General features: G+C 31.4%; 2 protein-coding genes across 2 annotated transcripts in view; one reads left to right on the top strand and one right to left on the bottom strand.

Annotated features, from left to right (window-relative positions):
• The first annotated feature begins 1,596 nt into the window (after positions 1-1,596).
• LOC129910562 (peptidoglycan-recognition protein LE) lies at positions 1,597-8,078 on the top strand. The gene is made up of 7 exons (XM_055987988.1): positions 1,597-2,002; positions 2,062-2,400; positions 2,461-2,574; positions 5,007-5,071; positions 5,140-5,224; positions 7,422-7,551; positions 7,625-8,078. Exons 1-7 carry the CDS (start codon positions 1,714-1,716, stop codon positions 7,761-7,763), a joined length of 1,161 nt encoding a protein of 386 aa, XP_055843963.1. The 5' UTR covers positions 1,597-1,713; the 3' UTR covers positions 7,764-8,078.
• A 29-nt stretch (positions 8,079-8,107) lies between these two features.
• Positions 8,108-19,665, bottom strand: part of LOC129910558 (girdin) — a 45,352-nt gene continuing 33,794 nt past the window's right edge. The window contains exons 3-7 of the mRNA XM_055987984.1: positions 15,057-17,746; positions 12,440-12,603; positions 12,175-12,378; positions 8,565-8,822; positions 8,108-8,447 (exon numbers count right to left, since the gene is read on the bottom strand). Of these exons, the coding sequence (XP_055843959.1) occupies positions 8,128-8,447; positions 8,565-8,822; positions 12,175-12,378; positions 12,440-12,603; positions 15,057-17,746 (3,636 nt within the window). The 3' untranslated portion in view covers positions 8,108-8,127. The remainder of the gene's footprint in view (positions 8,448-8,564; positions 8,823-12,174; positions 12,379-12,439; positions 12,604-15,056; positions 17,747-19,665) is intronic.

The following is a 19,665-nucleotide window of genomic DNA, read 5'->3' as shown; positions in this document are numbered from 1 at the left end:
GCTGTCACTTTTGCGGTTTTACTGTTTATTCAGCAAAATATGGGATTTTTTTTTCTATCTCTTTCTTTCGTTTGATTTGCCAAAATTTAAATTGCTGAATTGCTTAAACCTAGGGATATTTTGTTTTTCTAAAATGTAATAGAATTCTTAAGGGTAAGTTTATACATTGTTTTTTCTTAACCTCGGGCTACATCTCATAGCGTAGGCGTGTTCTATTGGAGGTGGTTTACTCGTGAATTGATGAAATAGTGCATATATATGCAGTATTTTCACGGGTCGATTTTTGCCGTGTTGCGAAGTTTTCTGGCGTAGATTGAATCGTATGAATGTAAGCGATAAGGGACTAAGAGTTAATTGTACAAACGTGATTCAGTAATAGCCCAGTTCCATTGGAGGTGGTAGTTTGTACTAGATTTCTACTCACTACCCAACTAATATTTCAGCTTCGGTTAAGGTATTACAAAAGCTATATTTCAGCTTCTTTTAAACTTTAGTAAGGTTGTTGGGCATGGAAAAAGGAGAACGTTATACAAGTTTGACCTTCTATTAGGATCTTAAACGAAGCTTTACCGAAGCTCTACCGAAGCTTTGAGATTTGACAGATAGCTTCGGAAGAGCTTGTATAGCTATTCAATACATGTCTTATCGAAATTTAAAAAAAAACTACAAAAACAAAAAATGGTTTTAAATCATGAATTTTATCTTTTGATCTGATATTATATATAACATTCCATTAGTTTTAAGTATATCTATTAATAATAATTTTAAAAGTATATAATTTTTTTACCACACCCAGAAATCGAACTTCGTATCTACTTGGTGGTAGTCCACCACTCTACCAACTCGGCCATCCTAGTATATTCATTAATGAAATCAAAAACTTAATCAGTTCAAATAGCAAAAATATGCCCGAGCTAAATTATTCAATGTCAAAACCAAAAAGTGTACGAGCTATATTATTTAATATCAAAACCAAAAATCGAATACAAAACTTAGTAATTTCTATAAAGCTTCTATAAATTCATTAAACAGGCTTATAAGAAAAACAAGCTTTCTTCGTTTAAGTTTCTTTAATAGTATTTAAACAACTTATTAGAAGTTGTTAAACAAGTCCTATAAGCACTTAAATTCTGAAGCAAGCTCAATACAAGCTGTATAAAAAATAGAACCTGCGAGATTTCAATTTACAGAAGCTGTTGTGCTAGTTGGGTCGTGTAATAGCTAACTCTGAACTTCTTTAACCAATTTAATTCTGAAGCAAGCTCTGTACAAGCTCTTATAAAAGTTAATACCTGTGAGATATCAGCTTGCAGGGTAAGGTCTTTTAGACCTTTTTGTCATGCTGCGAGGGGAATCAACTTGTTCGTGGAAAGAAATTGAATTAATTCGCTATAAAAGCAATTCTCATTCGATTCGGGTTTCGATTTTTCAAAATAATCGAACTCTTTCGAAAAATCGATCGTTATTCCAAAAATCGATTGCTATTCACAAAATCGATTTATTAAAACGGTTTTTTACAGTATGTTTTGAACACATCCGCTATGATGTTTTTAAAAAACTGACATTTAAAACGTCAGTACTGACGATGATAAGACGTCTTATCATTTGAACTTCAGTATTATTCCAACACAGTACTTTTTTTCGCAACAAGTATTTTTTTATTTTTTTGTTTTTTTAATTTTTATACAAATAACTCCCCCAAAAACCTGCTTTATGTTAAAAGAAAAAAATCCCGACAAACCAATTACCATGAGTAAAATCCTTACAAAAGAATCAAACCCATCCGATGTTAATAAATGTGCTCCTGCAAATCTAAAAACAACAACAAACTCAAATAAAGATAAATCCGAATTGGTTACCCAATGGATTAATACATCTTCCTTTAACGACGACGATGACGACGGAGAATCATCAATATTCTCCGATAGCACTGCTGTGTCATCGTCTGTTGTTGATAGTGATTATGATATTGGTTCTTTAAGTTTACAAGATCATTCTTCAGGTTAGAAATACTATCGTTTTATTTAATTCTGTACTTTTTATAAGAAATTTGTTGAATAGATTCACGAAAAATGAGTGTAACTAGCTCATCAAACAATACATCATCTTTTCCAAGTCAATCGGATGTTCTTCAACATATTTTTAATAAAGATAGTAGCATACAAACTGTTGGCAATGTCCATATCGAAAACTCTAGCCAAGTCCACATTGGCAATGTCACATACATAACCGGACCCATTCACATTATTAATCCAAATCAAGAGCATATATCGAAGATCTTTAATAGCACTAAGAATGTTCCTTCTCCTTCAACTCACCACAATAAACCAAATGTTTCTGTCGATCCAGAAGAAGATGAAGAATCATCAAAAGATGATGCTTTTTTAAGGGATAATATAAGTTTGTTTTAATTGGCATCAAGTGGGTTATAAAATATTAATCACTTTTTTGTTTTTGTAGGACCTAGAATGGCGGAACATGTTTTACACATTGTCGAACGACGGAGATGGCTCGCACAGAAACCAATGGAACCATATCAGAAATTAGCTGCTCCAGCTGAATTTGTCATAATTTGTAAGTCAACTTTGAACGTATACACTGCTGATCAATTGAATAGGTTCATCTTATAAACAAAAAAAGTAGGAGTTTTTACTTTTAAAAAAAGCTTTACCAATACCTTTCTGTGAATGCAGTTTCAGAGCATATCCTTTTCTTAAACATTTAACCAGAAAGAGGTTAATAGAAAACTATTGTAAGTTATACATCTGTATCTTATTCAAAATGGCTTTACAATTCTCTGATGTATATTTTTGTGTTTGCTTGTTGTTCAGCCAGTCGAAAAACTGCTAAACTGCAACAATATTACCAACCAAAAAAAAGATGAACCAAATTTAACAATTTAAGGTCCGAAAACTGATATTTAAATAATTTTTGTTCTTTAAGAAAAAAAAAAAAATTTAAATGGAAGAAAGTTCTTTCCAATAATTTTATTCAATTCTTGGTATTGTCTCCTCAAGCGCATATGACAACTTGGAGTCGTCATTTCATTCCACGAATTAACTTTTGAAGGTTTTGTTTGTAACTCTTCTTTCACTGCAGTTTTCAATTGATCAAGACTGCTTGGAGGTGGATTTCGGTTGCGAATGCATCTCTTTAATACTTCCAAGACCTGTTCTATTGAATTTAAATTTGGATTTCTGGCAATTTGGCAAAGCTGGCTATTAAAATCTTGAAGATATTTTCAAACCAGTCTAGCATGTATTATCGTGCGTCATACTAAACTGTAACAAATCTAGGGGTGATTGGAACCGCATGGTGTTCGAGGATAATAGTCAAATATCTTTGGGTACTTAACAAGGAGAGAGCTCAATAATTCCGTACGTGTTGAAAAGCAGATTTTACTCCATTAAAATTTATGACTCTTTTCTAAAAGGTTCGCGGGTTGACAGACAGACTTCAGCAAATCTCTCCCCAAATCTTACCCACAAATATTTTATTCCATACCTTGAATTTAAGATCACTCCTGTCATATTTGAGAAAACAACTATGATGATGTGGCATAAAGTAATAATAGAACTTTTCTGTAAAATTAATAGGACGTGCGGTAAATTTTAGCAGGAGTGTTTGTATTTTTTGCAATCTTTCTAAAGAAGAGGTTATTTAAAGTAAGTCAATCGGTCAATTAAAGTAAGTTTTGGTTCAAAGTTACACAGGTCAGTGGGACGGTATTTTAGTTGAAAAAAGTCGGGTTTATTTAAACATATTTTTCGGGAAAACGGGACATTCAAAGTACTTAAGTTTTGAAAAAAAAAAATTGTAATCAAGCAGAAGACCGAACAAAATTCAAACAAACAAAAAACACTACAAAAATACTTTAAAATAGGAAACGAAAGGAAAAAAGCCACAAAATTACAAAAAATTGAATCATCCTTTAGTTGGTTTTCGAATCTTCTGCGTCAGGATCTTAAAATATGTAATATTTTTTCCCTCTATTAGTCCTTGTACTTTAGATATTTAGATAGATTGATGAAGGGTGTCCGATTGTAGATCGTTTGAAAATCCAAGATAAAATTCTTTTAAAACTTTAAAGAAAAGAAAATAGCTTGGAAAAAACATTTGTTAAAAAACGAAAATAGAAGCTTGAGTGTTTTTTTTTTTCGAGGAATAAAATTTGATCTCTATATCCTGGATGGTTTTAAATATTACTAATTTAATTTGGGAAAAAACAAACTACTTTTACATGAACATTTTAGACATTAGGTCGAAGTAATAATTAGGAATGATATTCCATATTTTACTAAGATTGACCTTGATTTTCCGTCATCACGTATAACTTCGAGTTTTTGCAATATCACTCTCGAAATGGCTTTTCCAGAATTTAGTGATTTATTTGGAGCTCTTCGGTGGACTTTTCTGCAAAATAACGTCAGTACAATTTTAGTCTGGACAAACGAGTAGAAAGTCGCTCTGTTAGAATAGTTTTACTACTCTACAGACTTTAAACTTTTTTACAAAAGGTAGAAAACGGACTGTTCCTAAATTATACATATGAATGAGGAATAGAATTTTAAAATAAAAGATAATTGAAGAGACTTTTCACGAGCCGACTAGGGGATTGTCACTTTAGTCACCACAGCAAAAATCGACTCGTGAAAAGTCGGCGTTAGAGCTCAAAATTATCGATAAAAACTATTTTACTGTAATAATTGAGTTATTGTCTTCAAATCTTCCCAAATAAGACAAGTGAATCTATTCCATTGATCGATCGAAAAGGGGCTTTTTTGAGCATTTCCATAAATTGTATTAATTTGTTGTTTTTATAATTTTGATACTGTTTTTTTCTTATAAATAAGTCAGGAATTTGCATCAGAAAAAAGATTTTTTTTTTTCAAGCTTTTGCAGGTGAAAAAAATCAATTCCTTGCCGTTGATACGGTGACCCAATTCTATTGACTAGCAGTGTAAATAAGTCAGATATCACATTTCACTTTTTTCTTTTATTTTCAGCACATTCTGCCACCGAAATGGCAACTTCAATGCCAGATAACATTTTCCTTATAAGAAATATTCAAGTATGTAAATAATATCACATTGGTATTGGCTTTCTTATCTTAAGTTTGTTTCTCTTCTTTTCAAATAGTGCTTTCATATTGAATCTTGTCGATGGAATGATATAGCTTATAATTTTATGATTGGAAATGATGGTAACATTTATGAAGGGAGAGGTAAGTGAAGAAGTTTTGTCATTTGATTTGAATAAAGAATTAATTTTTTTATTTTCAATTTTTAAGTTATTATGAAGTCAGTAGTTTTTGTTAAAAGATAAGAAATCTTCGAATTTCGATTTATCTATTTTCTGACGTAAAATAAACAATATTGATTATATTGATACATTATAGATAGCCCAGTCAATTTAGTCAAAATATAGTCATGAAATTGCTTTTTACTTGCTACATAAATACTTACAGTTGTGTTCAAAATAATAGTAGTGGCTGCATCAAAAAAACATTTTTTATAATTACGGTGCTTCTACGGTTAAAAATTTAGTTTCTTTGATGTCAAAGTTTGTAACGGTCAATTACTGATAAATGTATCATAGTTTCAAAATGAAAAAGAAGGTTCCAAATAATTTTTCATTGACTTTTGGTTGTTCTTTCTAATTTGACCTGTTCAAAATAATAGTAGTTAAAGTTATTTTTGAAGAATTTAAAAGCGGTTTATAATATAGAATATTTATTTTTGGTTTAAAAGTAAGTACTCATATAATATGAACAATTTTTCAACAAAAAACGATTTGTTTCGGTTTTAATCTATTTAAAGTTCGATAGCAAAACACTGCAGTTCGGATAACGGAAACTTTTACGAAAGCTGCTTGAAGAAGGGAAAACCTACTTGGAAATTCAAGGTTATATAAGGATGCTCCCCTACAATGGTAGCCAATGCAATAAACTCAACGAAAAACCCGAAACGTGCGGTAGAAAAAGAAAAAAGACCGTCGTAGATGACAGGCGTATTGTCCAGATGAGCAAAGTTGAGCCTTCTGCATCGTCGTTTCAAATCCAGAAGGCTTTAAGCCTGGATTGCAGTGCAGTGAACATTCGGAGGCGACTGTTAGAGACTAATTTGTACGCTTGAAGTCCACGAAAAGTTCTGTGAAACATGTTAAAAAGCGTATCCAGTTTGTAAAAGATTACATAAACTGGCCAGCGAAGTAATAGCGTAACATATTGTTTACTGATGCGAGCAAATTTGTCCTCTTTGGTGGTACTGGATCTCCAGAATACGTCCGACGTCCACCCAATACGGAATATGTTCCAAAGTATACGACGGAAAAAGTTAAACATGGAGGGTCGAAAATTTTAGTATTTTAACATATTTCTTTGTTAACAGCGGTACTTTATGTGAACTTCAAGCGTACAAATTAGTCTCTAACAGTCGCCTCCGAATGTTCACTGCACTGCAATCCAGGCTTAAAGCCTTCTGGATTTGAAACGACGATGCAGAAGGCTCAACTTTGCTCATCTGGACAATACGCCTGTCATCTACGACGGTCTTTTTTCTTTTTCTACCGCACGTTTCGGGTTTTTCGTTGAGTTTATTGCATTGGCTACCATTGTAGGGGAGCATCCTTATATAACCTTGAATTTCCAAGTAGGTTTTCCCTTCTTCAAGCAGCTTTCGTAAAAGTTTCCGTTATCCGAACTGCAGTGTTTTGCTCTTCGAACTTTAAATAGATTAAAACCGAAACAAATCGTTTTTTGTTGAAAAATTGTTCATATTATATGAGTACTTACTTTTAAACCAAAAATAAATATTCTATATTATAAACCGCTTTTAAATTCTTCAAAAATAACTTTAACTACTATTATTTTGAACAGGTCAAATTAGAAAGAACAACCAAAAGTCAATGAAAAATTATTTGGAACCTTCTTTTTCATTTTAAAACTATGATACATTTTAGTAATTGACCGTTACAAACTTTGACATCAAAGAAACTAAATTTTTAACCGTAGAAGCACCGTAATTATAAAAAATGTTATTTTGATGCAGGCACTACTATTATTTTGAACACAGCTGTATATCAAGTTGAAAAATTTGGCGACTCTTGAAAGAAAAAGTGCATTAAAAGTTTTTTTTTTCATTTATCTGAAAATTGGGTAGAATCGTTTTTGGGTAAAATCGTACAAAATTCCCTAATGTTTGTTCTCTTTTTGCTTGAATTTTAGTTATGAAAGAAGAAAAATTGAAAAGTCGACGAAGTTTCCTAAATTTTTCAATTGGGAGCCTCTTTCTGAAAAAAAAAAAATTGCCGGAAGATTATATTCAGAATATGTTAGATTTATGGTTTTACATTGTTATATTAACAATTATACATTTCTTAATATCTACTTGGAATTTTTTTATATTTATTATTTTATTAAGGATGGGGTCATGTTGGTGCACACGCAAAAGGATACAATCATATATCTGTAGGCATTTCATTTATTGGATGCTTTATGCGAGATCTACCGCCTGCGAGAAGTCTGGCAGCGTGTAAAAAAATCATAAAAAGGTACATACATAACTTAAATATGGATTTTAATCAACTAAATTTTAACTATAAATTTTGGTTTTTTATCTTAAAGGGGCGTCGAGCAAGGATATATTGCACCAGATTACAAATTAATTGGCCATTGCCAATGCACTCCAACAGAAAGCCCCGGAAGAAAACTTTATGAAGAAATACAAACATGGGACCATTTCACAGCAGATATTGACATTTAAGTAAAAATAACTACTTTCGTACTAAGAAAATTTGATGCATTTGTATATGTGAATTTTTGATCATATGATTGAAATTTAAAGTTTTATGTTTTATTTGTGTTGAACACATTAAACTAAGTCTGTTGATAAGTTTTTTAAAAACATAACAAAAAAAATAAGAAGATTTTTTTTTAATTAATTACAATTATATTTGATATATATGTATTTTATTTATATTTTTATTTTAATCAATTATAAAAAAACATGTGATAATTTTTTTTATCAATTCTCACATTCACAGAGCTTAATAAATGTATACTTTTTTTTATTAAATAATTATTTTATGTGTACATCTTGGAATATTTTTTTAAAATTATATATTGTATCAGGAATCACTGAGGATATCCTTAAGTATTGAACTGGAATTTCTCGAAGGAGTAAAATCATCTAGGACTGTTGTATTAAGTAGGATTGGTTGAACTACACCCGCTGTTGATGGCCTAACCATGGGATCACAGTTTGATGATTTTCTACTTGCACTTGTTGATGACCCAGACGGTCCGCCACTCGGATTTGATGTTGTTGTTGTACTCTGGGTGGTTAAATTCAATAGATTGGGCACATTATTTGATTTAGGTCTGGGTTGTGATTCTTGTTCAAGGAAATGTACAAAGGCTTGAACAAGATTGTCTTTTGTTTGAGTGCCTATGAAATAGAGTTAGGTTAATAAAGAAAAATTGGGTTATGGAAAAGAAAAGTTAAAAAAATTCGATCGCAAAAAAACAAAAAGGTAGACAAGTCTATATACATTTTTGAAATTACCTGGAATTGGTGGTATAATCGAACCAAACCACGTTGATTGTTGCTTATTCAATCCAACTTTATCCGTTTCGGCTTGATTAAAGTCCAAGACAGCGGTTATCATGCGTAAAACCTGATTTTTGTCGTTGATATTGCCACTAACCACATATCCGATCACAAGACTCTTGATAAGATTTTTTTCGATCTTATCCGTTTGACTAGATTCACTCTTTTTCAGCTCTTCACTAAGTGATGAATTTTTATCCATTAGTTTGCCAACTATTTAGTGTTAAATTACATAATAAAAAGAAAAAATTTAATTAGAAAATATTTCAACCATTCAAATAAAAAAGGAAAAATATATAAAAAAAATTAAAATTTAAATAAAAATTATTTATTTATTTATTAAAAATGCACTTTATTATTTTAATTTTATATTTTAATTATGTTGATTTGCGTTTTGTTTTTGTTTTTTAGACTTGTTATTATTTTTATCTCGTTCTCATGCAGCATTCTCGTTTCGCCTAGGAAAAGTATGACATAGGTACTGGTTAGGTTTTTAAAATATTTACACCAGTACCTGATGTAATACTCACCTGGGCAACCGAATATAATTTTTTCATTCCCTGTTAGTTCGATGCACATAATTTTATTTTTTTAATTTTTGTTAATTTTTATTATTATTTATATTCATGCTTTTAATTTTTAAATTTTGAAAAAAAAAAATAAACAAATCAATTATAACTATACAAAAAAAATACAACACAATAGAATCAAGCAAAGTTATAATAAACTTAACGAAAAAAAAAAATAAAACTTAAGTTGAAGAGCGTAACGAGTATGAGGTAATCCCACCCTGTAACGTGAGTAGATACAAACAAAAATTTCTCACAGTTACAAATTGAGATTGCCTTGTTACTCGTCATTTTTTGGAAAATCATAAATAACAAAACAACGATTTTGACGACGAAACACACAAATAGAAAAAAATATAATACGTTAAAGATAATAAATAATAAAACAAAATCAGAAATTATTAAAAATTATTGTAAAGAAATAATATTATATGAAGAAAAAAAAACACAAAATAGATTGGAAAAATGGTTTTGGTGTATTTCTCTAAATTCTACCAAGTGAATAAGAAACAAAAATGTGATTGTAAAACGAATAATGATGAGTTTTTTCACTTGATGCTAAATATTAGCTACTTTGAACATGATAGACATAATGCAAGGTTTTAGCGGAAAATTATATATCAGAAAGGGAGGAACATTTTTAGCCTATTTTACCTTATATCAGGAAGTATTAATACATTGCAGCAAAAGAAAAAGAAGTTTTGTTCTTTTATTTGATAAACTAACTAGTTTTTGGAAGTACCGTTCAGTTTAACTTAGGCTTTAACTTAACAAAAAAAAAAAAAAAAACCAACAAAGTGAATAGTGATCGATCAGAAGCGTATTTCTTTTGCATTTGATCCTCATGTTTATTACCGATAACCAGTGGTTGAAGGAAAAGCATCCTTTTTGGTCCTCTAACTACGGATTTTGGAAGTATCGTATAAAAAATGTTGAGTGTAAAACAATATAATATGTACGTACTAGAAATATATAGGCTAAGTAAGAAATGCTTTCAAAAACATAAGGCAGGATTGCTCTGTACAAATGTCGAATAAGTTAAATTTGCAGCTCCTTGAAAATTTTGAGTGACAGTGGATTGTGCGAAGACACTACTACTTGGAGCTCCTGGGACCTGGGTCATTTTGTTAATACAGAGACTAGCGAGTTAATGCCGACTTTTAACGAGTCGATTTTAGTCGCACGATATGTCGCAAGGCCGAAGACGACTAGGATTCTTCTATGGGGATTGTCAGTTTAGTCACCTGCTGCTAACGTTCACACGAGTCGACTTACGCCAAAAAGCTTCGCCGCACGGAAAAAATAGACTCGTGAAAAGTCGGCATAAGGACCCGCTAGTCCAACAACTCGGAACTTTTTTTCGAGTAGGTAGAAACTTGTTACGTCTGCTTTCGCTAGAAATCTCCAAGATAGAAATTTCTTTTATTGGAGAAAAGATGCTGAACTATTTCCTATGAGATGAATACAAGTAGAAGTTGTGATAAATGAACAAGTTATAAAATTGTGTACTACAAGTTATGCCTTGATTGATTGGTAGAACTTTCTTAAATTCAATGACTTTGGTGTGCGGAACGACACAAACGGCCTTTGGAACAATCGAAAATACAAACTACAAGAATGGTTTAAAATGTTCAAAAAGGACCTAGAAAAAGTTTAACACCCAAGGCGAACAACTATATTAAGCGATGACTGATGAGCAACATGTCAATCAAATCAAAAATTGGTGCTCGGAAATCATCGATTTAATTAGTTAAAGTTGGACCATTTATTGATCATATTGGAAAATGAGAAAGATATTTTGAAAGACCATTCTTGCGTAAGAAAACTCAATTTTTTTTTTTTATTCCACAAAATAGTCTTGTTATTCAAAATAATCTTGCGAAAAACTACAACGACCATAACGAATATTGGCTATTTGCAAAATTCTGTTTTGAGCCGATAGAAGAGATACAATCTGAGTCGAAGAAGAAACTGAAGGACTTTTCAGACTTTTAAGTCAAATATTGGCAAAGGTCTATTGAATTGATTAGAGAATACTTTGAAAGAGATGAAATAGATTTGGAGGAATAAAGATTTCCAGAATTGTTTGCCCTAAGTATTTAATTGAATTCGATCAACTTTAATATCTGTTACTGTCAGTGGTTATTCAGGTGAGAGATGTCAAGAAACTCTCTGAATACAAAATTAATAAAGAATGCTAATTGCTGATAATCTGGTAATTAATATACCTTTACAATTTTCTTTGTTATCGTAATTATGGCCCATTGTTTGCTTTTTTGACAATGTTTCAATAAAAATACATACATTGGTGTGCAAAAAAAAAAATAAAAAAGCATGTGCGGTTACCAGAAATAATGTGTGTTAATTAGTCTACTTCATTTTGCCAAACACAAGAAAAAAAATTTAAACAAATACATATACAAAATTAAAAACAACACTCACTCTTTTTTATAAAAAGAATGAGATATTGAAAAAAAAAAAAATTGCAACAAAAAAAGAAGAAAAACATACATAAATTTTGATTACAAAAAGAAATTTACAAAAACATGTTATTAGTTTCTTTTTTTAGTGCACAAACTTAAATTTTATTGAAATACATTTTGTTTTTTAAATTGTATTTTGTTTTATTTTAAATATGAACTTGTGGTTTTTTTATGTGTGTAAATTTTGGATTTCAAAAAAGTGCATACCAACTGAAATTCCGAGTGATTGCAATTTTTTAAATCCCAGAATTACCAGCTGATATTTACCTCTAAGAACCATAGTAATATAATATATTATGAGGGCCATGCATATTTTGTTAGCAAATTTTGGATAGTTTTTTTTTATCGAAACATATTTTTTTAATTTTTTGGAAATTATTTAAAAATGATATCAATCCCACTGAAATTTTTTCACAAAAAACGGTTGCATGAATATTTGTTAGATACTTTCAAAAATGTGTGTGTGGAGTACTGAAATCTCATGTATGCGGAGGTGAGAAATTAAATACTCACCTTCTTCATTCAGTTTGGCAATAGCCATCTGTGAGCTTTCTAGTTGATCGGAAAGCCTAGAAGCCGCTCGTAATCCTTGATTGGCATCGGCTAGTTGTTGATTTAAAGATGCAATATCATCTTCTAGCTTCTTTTGCTTTGATTGCTCCAATTTCAGATCACGCCGAAGTTTTTGAGTGGCAATTTTAATTTCATTATCTTTATCTGCAAAATAAAATTAAATTATTTTAAACAAAAATATGGATTTTAAAAATATTTAATTTACCATTTTGGAACTGCTCCAATGCACATTGTAGGTTAACAAGTGCAGCTTGATTTTTCGATTCACGATCTTCGGCTAAGCTCAGCTTGGCAACTAATTCATCACGTTGTTGTGTAACTAGTGCATATTGCGCCTGCAAGGTTTCAGCATGCTGATTGGCACGAATACTATCGAGAAATGGAGGAGGAGGTGGAGAATTGAAAATAATTTAGCCATTAAATTTTAAATAATAGCTTATGAGAGGCGCGCAAGCGATGAAATGAGACTATTCGAAGGTAAATTGCTATTGGTAAGTCACCTACCTACCTACCTATCACCTATGTGGTGCAAAAAAAGGCACTCGTGACAAATGTTCTGAAAAGATAAGAGTTTGTGGGCTTTTTTTTTGTTTTTTTTTTTTTTTGGTCTTTGTTTGGTTGCTATTGTATCTGTTTCGGTAATTAGTCAGGGTAAAGTGATAAAAGTTGCTATTGCCGTGACACAAGGTAGAGTTCTAAATATCGAATGTTAATTGCCGTGCCTGGTAAAGTTTGGTTTGTCCCCCTTTTTTAATGAGTTTTATGTCGAAGCAAGTTTGTGACATGTTTTAAATATAAGTTGAGGTACGAAGATAGACTTTATGGCATAGATAAGTCGGTTTGACGCGCCTCTAACTATGTACATTCATTTTACATTTACGTTTTGGTGGTTATTATTGTTTATTCAAACTTAACCAACATGGTAAAATATTTTCTACTTAATTTAAAAATTTCCCACAAATTTAAATTTTGAAAATTTAAAAATTTAGAAAACTACAAAAAATTCTAGTTTTCAGTTTTTAACAGTTTTTGTGATAAGGGATTTTATAAAAACAAACAATATTTTCCATAAATAAAATTAAAGATGAATCGATTTTACCGAATCGGGCAGAGTAGCAAAAATTGAAATATAAACGAAAATTGTCATGGAATTTTTAAAAAGTTATCATAAATATGTCTAGATTGCAAACATAACCTTGAGCTTGACTGATTCATTTTTATCAGACACAAAAATGAACCTTAATTAATTTAGGAAATTACAAAGTTCAATGCTATTGTGATAAAATAAAAAAATAGAAACAAAGAAATTAACAAGCTAATATTTCATATCAAAGGAAACAATGAAAGTAAAAGACTTATTATAATCTATTATCAGTTAACGTTATCTAAATTTAAATTGTTAATGATAAAATTGAAAAAAATCTTCTTAAAAAGATTTGGAGTCATTACTTGTATTATTTTGAATAGACAGATAAATCTTCGAGGTGTCTTCCTAAGCTGAACAATGGTAAATAAGGATAACTTGCAACGGATTTGTGAAGATCTCTGTTTTAACTGATATTCTAGAAGGTCTATTTTTCACCTCCGGATAAGTACACTACAGTGGTATTATTAGAGTATTAATTAAAATACTAAGACTGAGAAGATAAAATTAAATTTTCAAAAATGGCAAGTATCTAAAGGACTATAAAGAGTACCAGAAAAAAATATTTATAATTTTTTTAACAAATGTTTAGCCCACTAAAAAACAACCAACAGTAACCGTATACTTTTGACGGTACCTTAAATCTTGCAGTTCTGATTTTTAGCAGAGTTGTTTATGGTTCTTGCCCAATGAATATCCTAACTTTTCAGACAAAAGTGTCGAACTTATCATGCCAAAAATGTTTAAAATTTTTAAAAATATCCGAATTTTCCAGTCTTCAGAGATATTAGCCCTTAAGAACTAGTTATTGACAAAAACTTATTATAAGTGTTTCCCTGACCAATCACTTTGGCACTGTTTTAAAAATGGTTTTAGGCTCTTAATATCAATTTTGTATTCTTAAATACCCGTGTCTAAATTTTTTTTTTCTAAAATAGGCTTTTGAAGAGATATTTGAGTAAATGCATTGAAAAACTGCAGCTTTCATGATAGTCCAAACCTAATGTAATAAAATTGGAACGAATTCACCTTCTGAAGGATGAACTTCATTGACCAAATTATTCAATTTCGATAAAGTTCATCTACGGTTCACTGTGGCGTATGTGTAACATTTTTTTCTACACCTATTTTATCAATATACGTTGCGTTGTAATAAGTGGGTCAAATTGATATAGGAACAAATTTTAGAATACACTATTTTTGTATTGTATTGAAAGAAATTTAGTGTATTACTTAAAAGATTTGCGACAGGAATATTTTACATAACAAATTAAAAATAATATATTAAAACAAAAATCGCGAAAAATTTCTTATGTAAAGTCGAATTTACAATATATATGTATCATGGATCGATTTGATGGATTTATGGGTAAAAAAATTGATTTTTAGAACTCGCTAATACGATTTAAAATTATCTCTCTATTAATCTCAGGATAATTTTATTTTAACTTAAACGCAAAAACGAACCGAGATATCGAATAATTTTATTTAATCTTTTCGCCTTGTCTTCTAGTTACAAAGCATTCCACCATCAGATAAAGTCTTCAAGTGTAAATTAAAAGTAAAATCATCCCTAGTACAAAAACGCAATTGAACATTTCGCGTGCGAACTCGGCAAGAAATTAATTTTGTCTAATATTCTGCTAAGTTTTTTTATGATTATTATTTTTAAACTCACCTTGCCGAAGTATAAGCATTGCTAGACTTGGACACTTCACCTTGCAGTATGCTCATTTGTTCTTTTGTTTCATCTATGATGCTCTGCATTTCAATTGTTTCCTGTGTATGCGATTCTTCCAACTCCACCAAATGCTCACGTAAACGCTCTAAATCTTTACGCAAATTCGAATTCGATTCAGCCAATTCAGCCTTTTCCTGCTGAAGCAATTTCTGATTAGTTTGTTCGGTTAAAAGATTACTCGTCAAGATGTCAGATTTTTCACGAAGGAACGTTATTTGATCTTGTAGTTTTTCTGTTTCTGCAGCATCGGCAGCAATTTTAGCTGCCAACTTTTCACATTGCTCACAAGTTTTAGCCGAAAGCTGTGTCTTTTCTAATTCAGCAGTTTGAAGCAATTGACTTAATCGCTGAATTTCCATATAGTATTGCATATTCTCCGAATGTTTAGATTGAAGAGTTTTTATAATTTCATTCTTTTCGAAATTTAAAGATTCAATGGTTTTTTCTAAATCGGCGTTTGCCAGCAAATCGCTTTCAAGTTTTGCTAATTTTTCTAAATGAGTTGCTTTTTCTTCGCTAAGCAAATTGATTTTCTTTTGAAGATGTTCGTTATCAATTTTCATAGATTCCAAAGCTGATGAATCTTTATGTTCTTCTTGAGAGAGTTCTTGAATCCTTGCATCCATTTTGGATAGAGCTATGTCTTTGTGGCGATGTTGTTGTTCAAGTTGTTCGATCTCTTTCTTCGCTTCTAAAAGGCTCTGTTTTTGTGTTTGCAAAGCTTGAACTGCATCCGAAAGATCTGCGTTTAGACGTTCAATTTGTTTTTCCAAATTTGCTGTTTGTTCTTTCTGTTCGGTCAGTTGCTGATCAACTTCATTTTCCCTATCATCTGACTTCATCTCATTGAATTCGAATAACAAGTTTGATTTTTCAGCTTCCAAAGCTTCAAGTTGTTCATGAAGCTTCTTCTGATCGGTCAACATGGTTGAATTAATGTCTTGAACTGTATTCAGTTGATTTACCAGTTCTTGCTTTTCATTCTCGAGTTCAGATATTTTATCATTTAACTCACGATACTCTTCTTCGAGTGTAGTATTGAGACTACGACATTCGTCTAATTGATTTTCGAGCAAAAGAAGATTTTCTTCGTTATTTTCTGATATTGTCTCGAGTTTATTTCGCTTGTAGTTCTCCAATTCGTTCAGCAATATTTCATTATTCTTCATAAGTTCATCACATTGAATGATATATTGACCAATATCAGCTTCCAACGTCTTTTTCTCATGATCCCAGGACAGTTTGTTCTCTTGAAGATCTAAAATTTCTTCAGACATTTGTGATAAATTTTTTTCAAGAACTTCAATTTGCCAAATTTTATCACGGATTTGCTTAAAAGCCGACTCAACAGTATCTTTGTTGGCTTCGTTAAGTTCGATCTTAGTGTAGGTTGCGAGAAGATTCTTTATATGATCCAGATCTGATGAGCTTCCAGAACTTGTCGAAGTTTGATTAAGACTGGATTCCATATCGATCAGTTTTTTCTGAAGATCAACATTTTCCATCATAAGTTTAGATTCGACATCTGAAGCATTTGCTTCGCATTTGGTCATATTTTCATTGATTGTTTCCATTTCTAGCTTTAAGGAATGATTCTCTTTGAGAAGACGTTGGGCTAGAGCCTTTTGTTCAACAAAAGTGCCATCTATTTTTTGTTTTTCCGAATCAAGTACCCCGAAACGTTCTTGGAGACCATTTAATTCTCGCTCACTTCTTCCTAGTTTAACTTTCAATTCTTCAATGGACATCTCCAATTGTGACACAGAGAGTGACTTTTCCATTTCTAGGTCTTGAATCTTCGATTGATATGTGGAATTTTCAGCCAATAACTCAGCTATTTGGTTGTTTAATTGATCAATTTTTTCTTCGAGTTCTTGTTTTTTATCTGTTGCAACGGCAACTTGAGGATCAGTTTCAAGGACAGGAACAACAATGAAATCATCGTCAACACTCTGTTTGCCCGATGAGCTTTCACTAAGCTTTTTCTCTGGCGTTAGCTGACTATTGCGAAGTAGTTCGAGTTCTTTTGTCAATTCGTCAATTTTTTCATCGAGAAGACTCTTCTCTTCGTTTTCGGATTCGGTTTTTTGTTTCAATTCATCTTCTAACTGTGTGATATTTTTATCTTTTTCACCAAGAAGATCTTTCAAATTGTTCTGTTCAACAGACTGGTTTGCAACTTCGGAATTCAATTTTTCAACTTTAGCTTTAAGCTCAACATTCTCTTCAACGTATTTTGTGTAGGAAACTTGAAGATTATCATATTTCTTACGCAACGATTCAATATCATTTTCTGTGCTTAAAAATTTACTAGCATGCTCTTTTTTCAAGGCTTCATAGTCACTGCTTAGAGCAGTGTACTTTTGCTGAATGTCCGACTTTAATTCTAAAACATTCTGAATTGCTAATTGATGTTCAGTATCTAGTTCTTCTAGATTTACATTCAATTGATTGTTTTCTTCTTCAAGTCGAAGAATTTTCTCATTCAAAGCTTTATTTTGTTTTTGTAGTTTCTTAAGTCGTTCAGCTTGTGGGGGACGCTTTTCATTGTCACTTTCGGATGAGTTAGTTGCTGCATTATCTGCCCAATACCAACTGTCTTCGAGGGATACATTTTTTAGACCAACCTGAAAATAATATAAAAAGCAGTGAGTACAAGCATAATACATTTTTAAATAGCATTGTTTTTTAATATAAATATGAGAAACAAAGTGGTTTCATTCCGATTTCATGAAATTGTATGCATGTTCTTCATAATTTCTTTACTAAGCAATTATCATAGTTTGACAAATCATGTAGGTAGGTATCGTTGGAAGCGTCTACCTCGACTCATGCTTATAGACTTATGCCGTCTTCTAATAAGGGGTTCTCTAGGATCAAAATTTATTAACTTATAAATAACTTATAACTACTTGAAAAATCAGTTATCATTATGGGGACTTTAAGACAGATTCGGAATGGAGGCCAGCATAGCCTCGGACCAATATTTGGTAGGTACTAGGTATAATCCCGATGGGGCTAAGAATGGATAAAAACAAAAAGTCATTGTAGGAAATATCAAGAAATAGAGGAAAATTCAACATCGAAACGCTTTAGCCCAAAAACTTGTCAGAACTTTTGCTATCAGCATTTTCATTAATATTTCAGAGTTCAGAGAATTCACAGTGAAAATACTGTCAAAGGCTATCAAAAATGCCGCTAACTATGTTTTAACAATGTGACTAATATTATACTTTGCCCTGGTTCAAAGAAAAAAATGCGTGGGTTCGTCGATGAAAGCTAGGAGCACAACCGCTGATCAAACAGCTCTTGGAAGTTTATTACAGCATCAGCATCATTACAGTCTAGAAAGCTCTATCGAAGCCTAGGTCAAACGATCTTCTTTAGAATTTCAGCTGGTAAGAGAAGATTTCATGCCGTAGGGAGAATAGAAATAGAAAAGAGAAAAAACCATACAGTCTGAGGACTGGTTTAAACTTATCCGCTGTTAGACGAAATGCAGACTTTTCAGAAAGGACAAGTTTCTGTGGTTAGATAGAGAGAGAGAGAGAGATATACAAAATCCAAAAAATTATTTTTTAGAAAATGTTTTCTTCATTTTAATAAAGTTACCAAAATGTTTTTTGTTCTTAATTTCATTGAAATCAGTTGTGGGGCTTACGAGAGTCAAACATCAATGAAACGCTCCTAAGCTTATGGAAGGTACCTTTAATAACGAAAAAATCTTCGAAAAATAGAACAAAAAAACAAAAAATCAGAAAACCATCAACAAGATGACTTAATTCAACAAAACAACAATAGGTTTGGATAGACCGAAACTGAAAAAAAGAACATCCATTACTTCTAAGGCAGATGTCCACGTTTAAAAGTCCGCTTAAGTTTTTTTTGTGAGAACCACTTTAACATACGATGAAGTTGTCTGTATATACTAAATGGAGAGAACTGCCACGATTATAAGCTTTTTGTTATTATGTTGAAAATAAAAACATTTTACTACTACTAGATCCAAAGTCCCATGCCCGTGTTTTGAGATTACAGGAAGCTGTTTCCTCACTCAAAATTTTACTTTTTAACCCAATTTTTTGAAATATTGTTTAATATTGAGGTTATGGATTTAAGTCATTCATTTATGTTTTGCATTCAACAAAAAAAAAATACTTCTTTATGCTTGTTGCAATAATTTTGTGTGTTTTTTTTTTTTTTTGTCTTAGATATTGCATCAGTAAAGAACTATCTAACTTCCGGCCTGATGAAACACTTAATTTTATATAAAAAAAAATGCAGTGTCACTGCTTGTTACTGGTGGCCTATCGTTGTTTTATCATCCAAATCATTGTACTTGCTCAGTAGCACACACAGATCGAGTGCAATTATTTCTTGATTATAAACTAACGTACATCATTTACCTGTGGGTTCACTGTAAATTCATGTTAGTTGATGGTTAGATCGGTGGGTGATGTTTCATGCCTCACTGGGATTTCCGCCCCAGTCAGCTAACAATAAAGTCGCATCGTTTCTTTTTTTTTTAACTAAATTTATGAAGGGC

The sequence above is a fragment of the Episyrphus balteatus genome, chromosome 2, assembly GCF_945859705.1.
Source record: "Episyrphus balteatus chromosome 2, idEpiBalt1.1, whole genome shotgun sequence".
Taxonomy (NCBI): Eukaryota; Metazoa; Arthropoda; class Insecta; order Diptera; family Syrphidae; genus Episyrphus; species Episyrphus balteatus.
The sequence above is the reverse complement of the archived record's forward strand: the minus strand, read 5'-3'. Positions and strand labels throughout refer to the sequence as shown.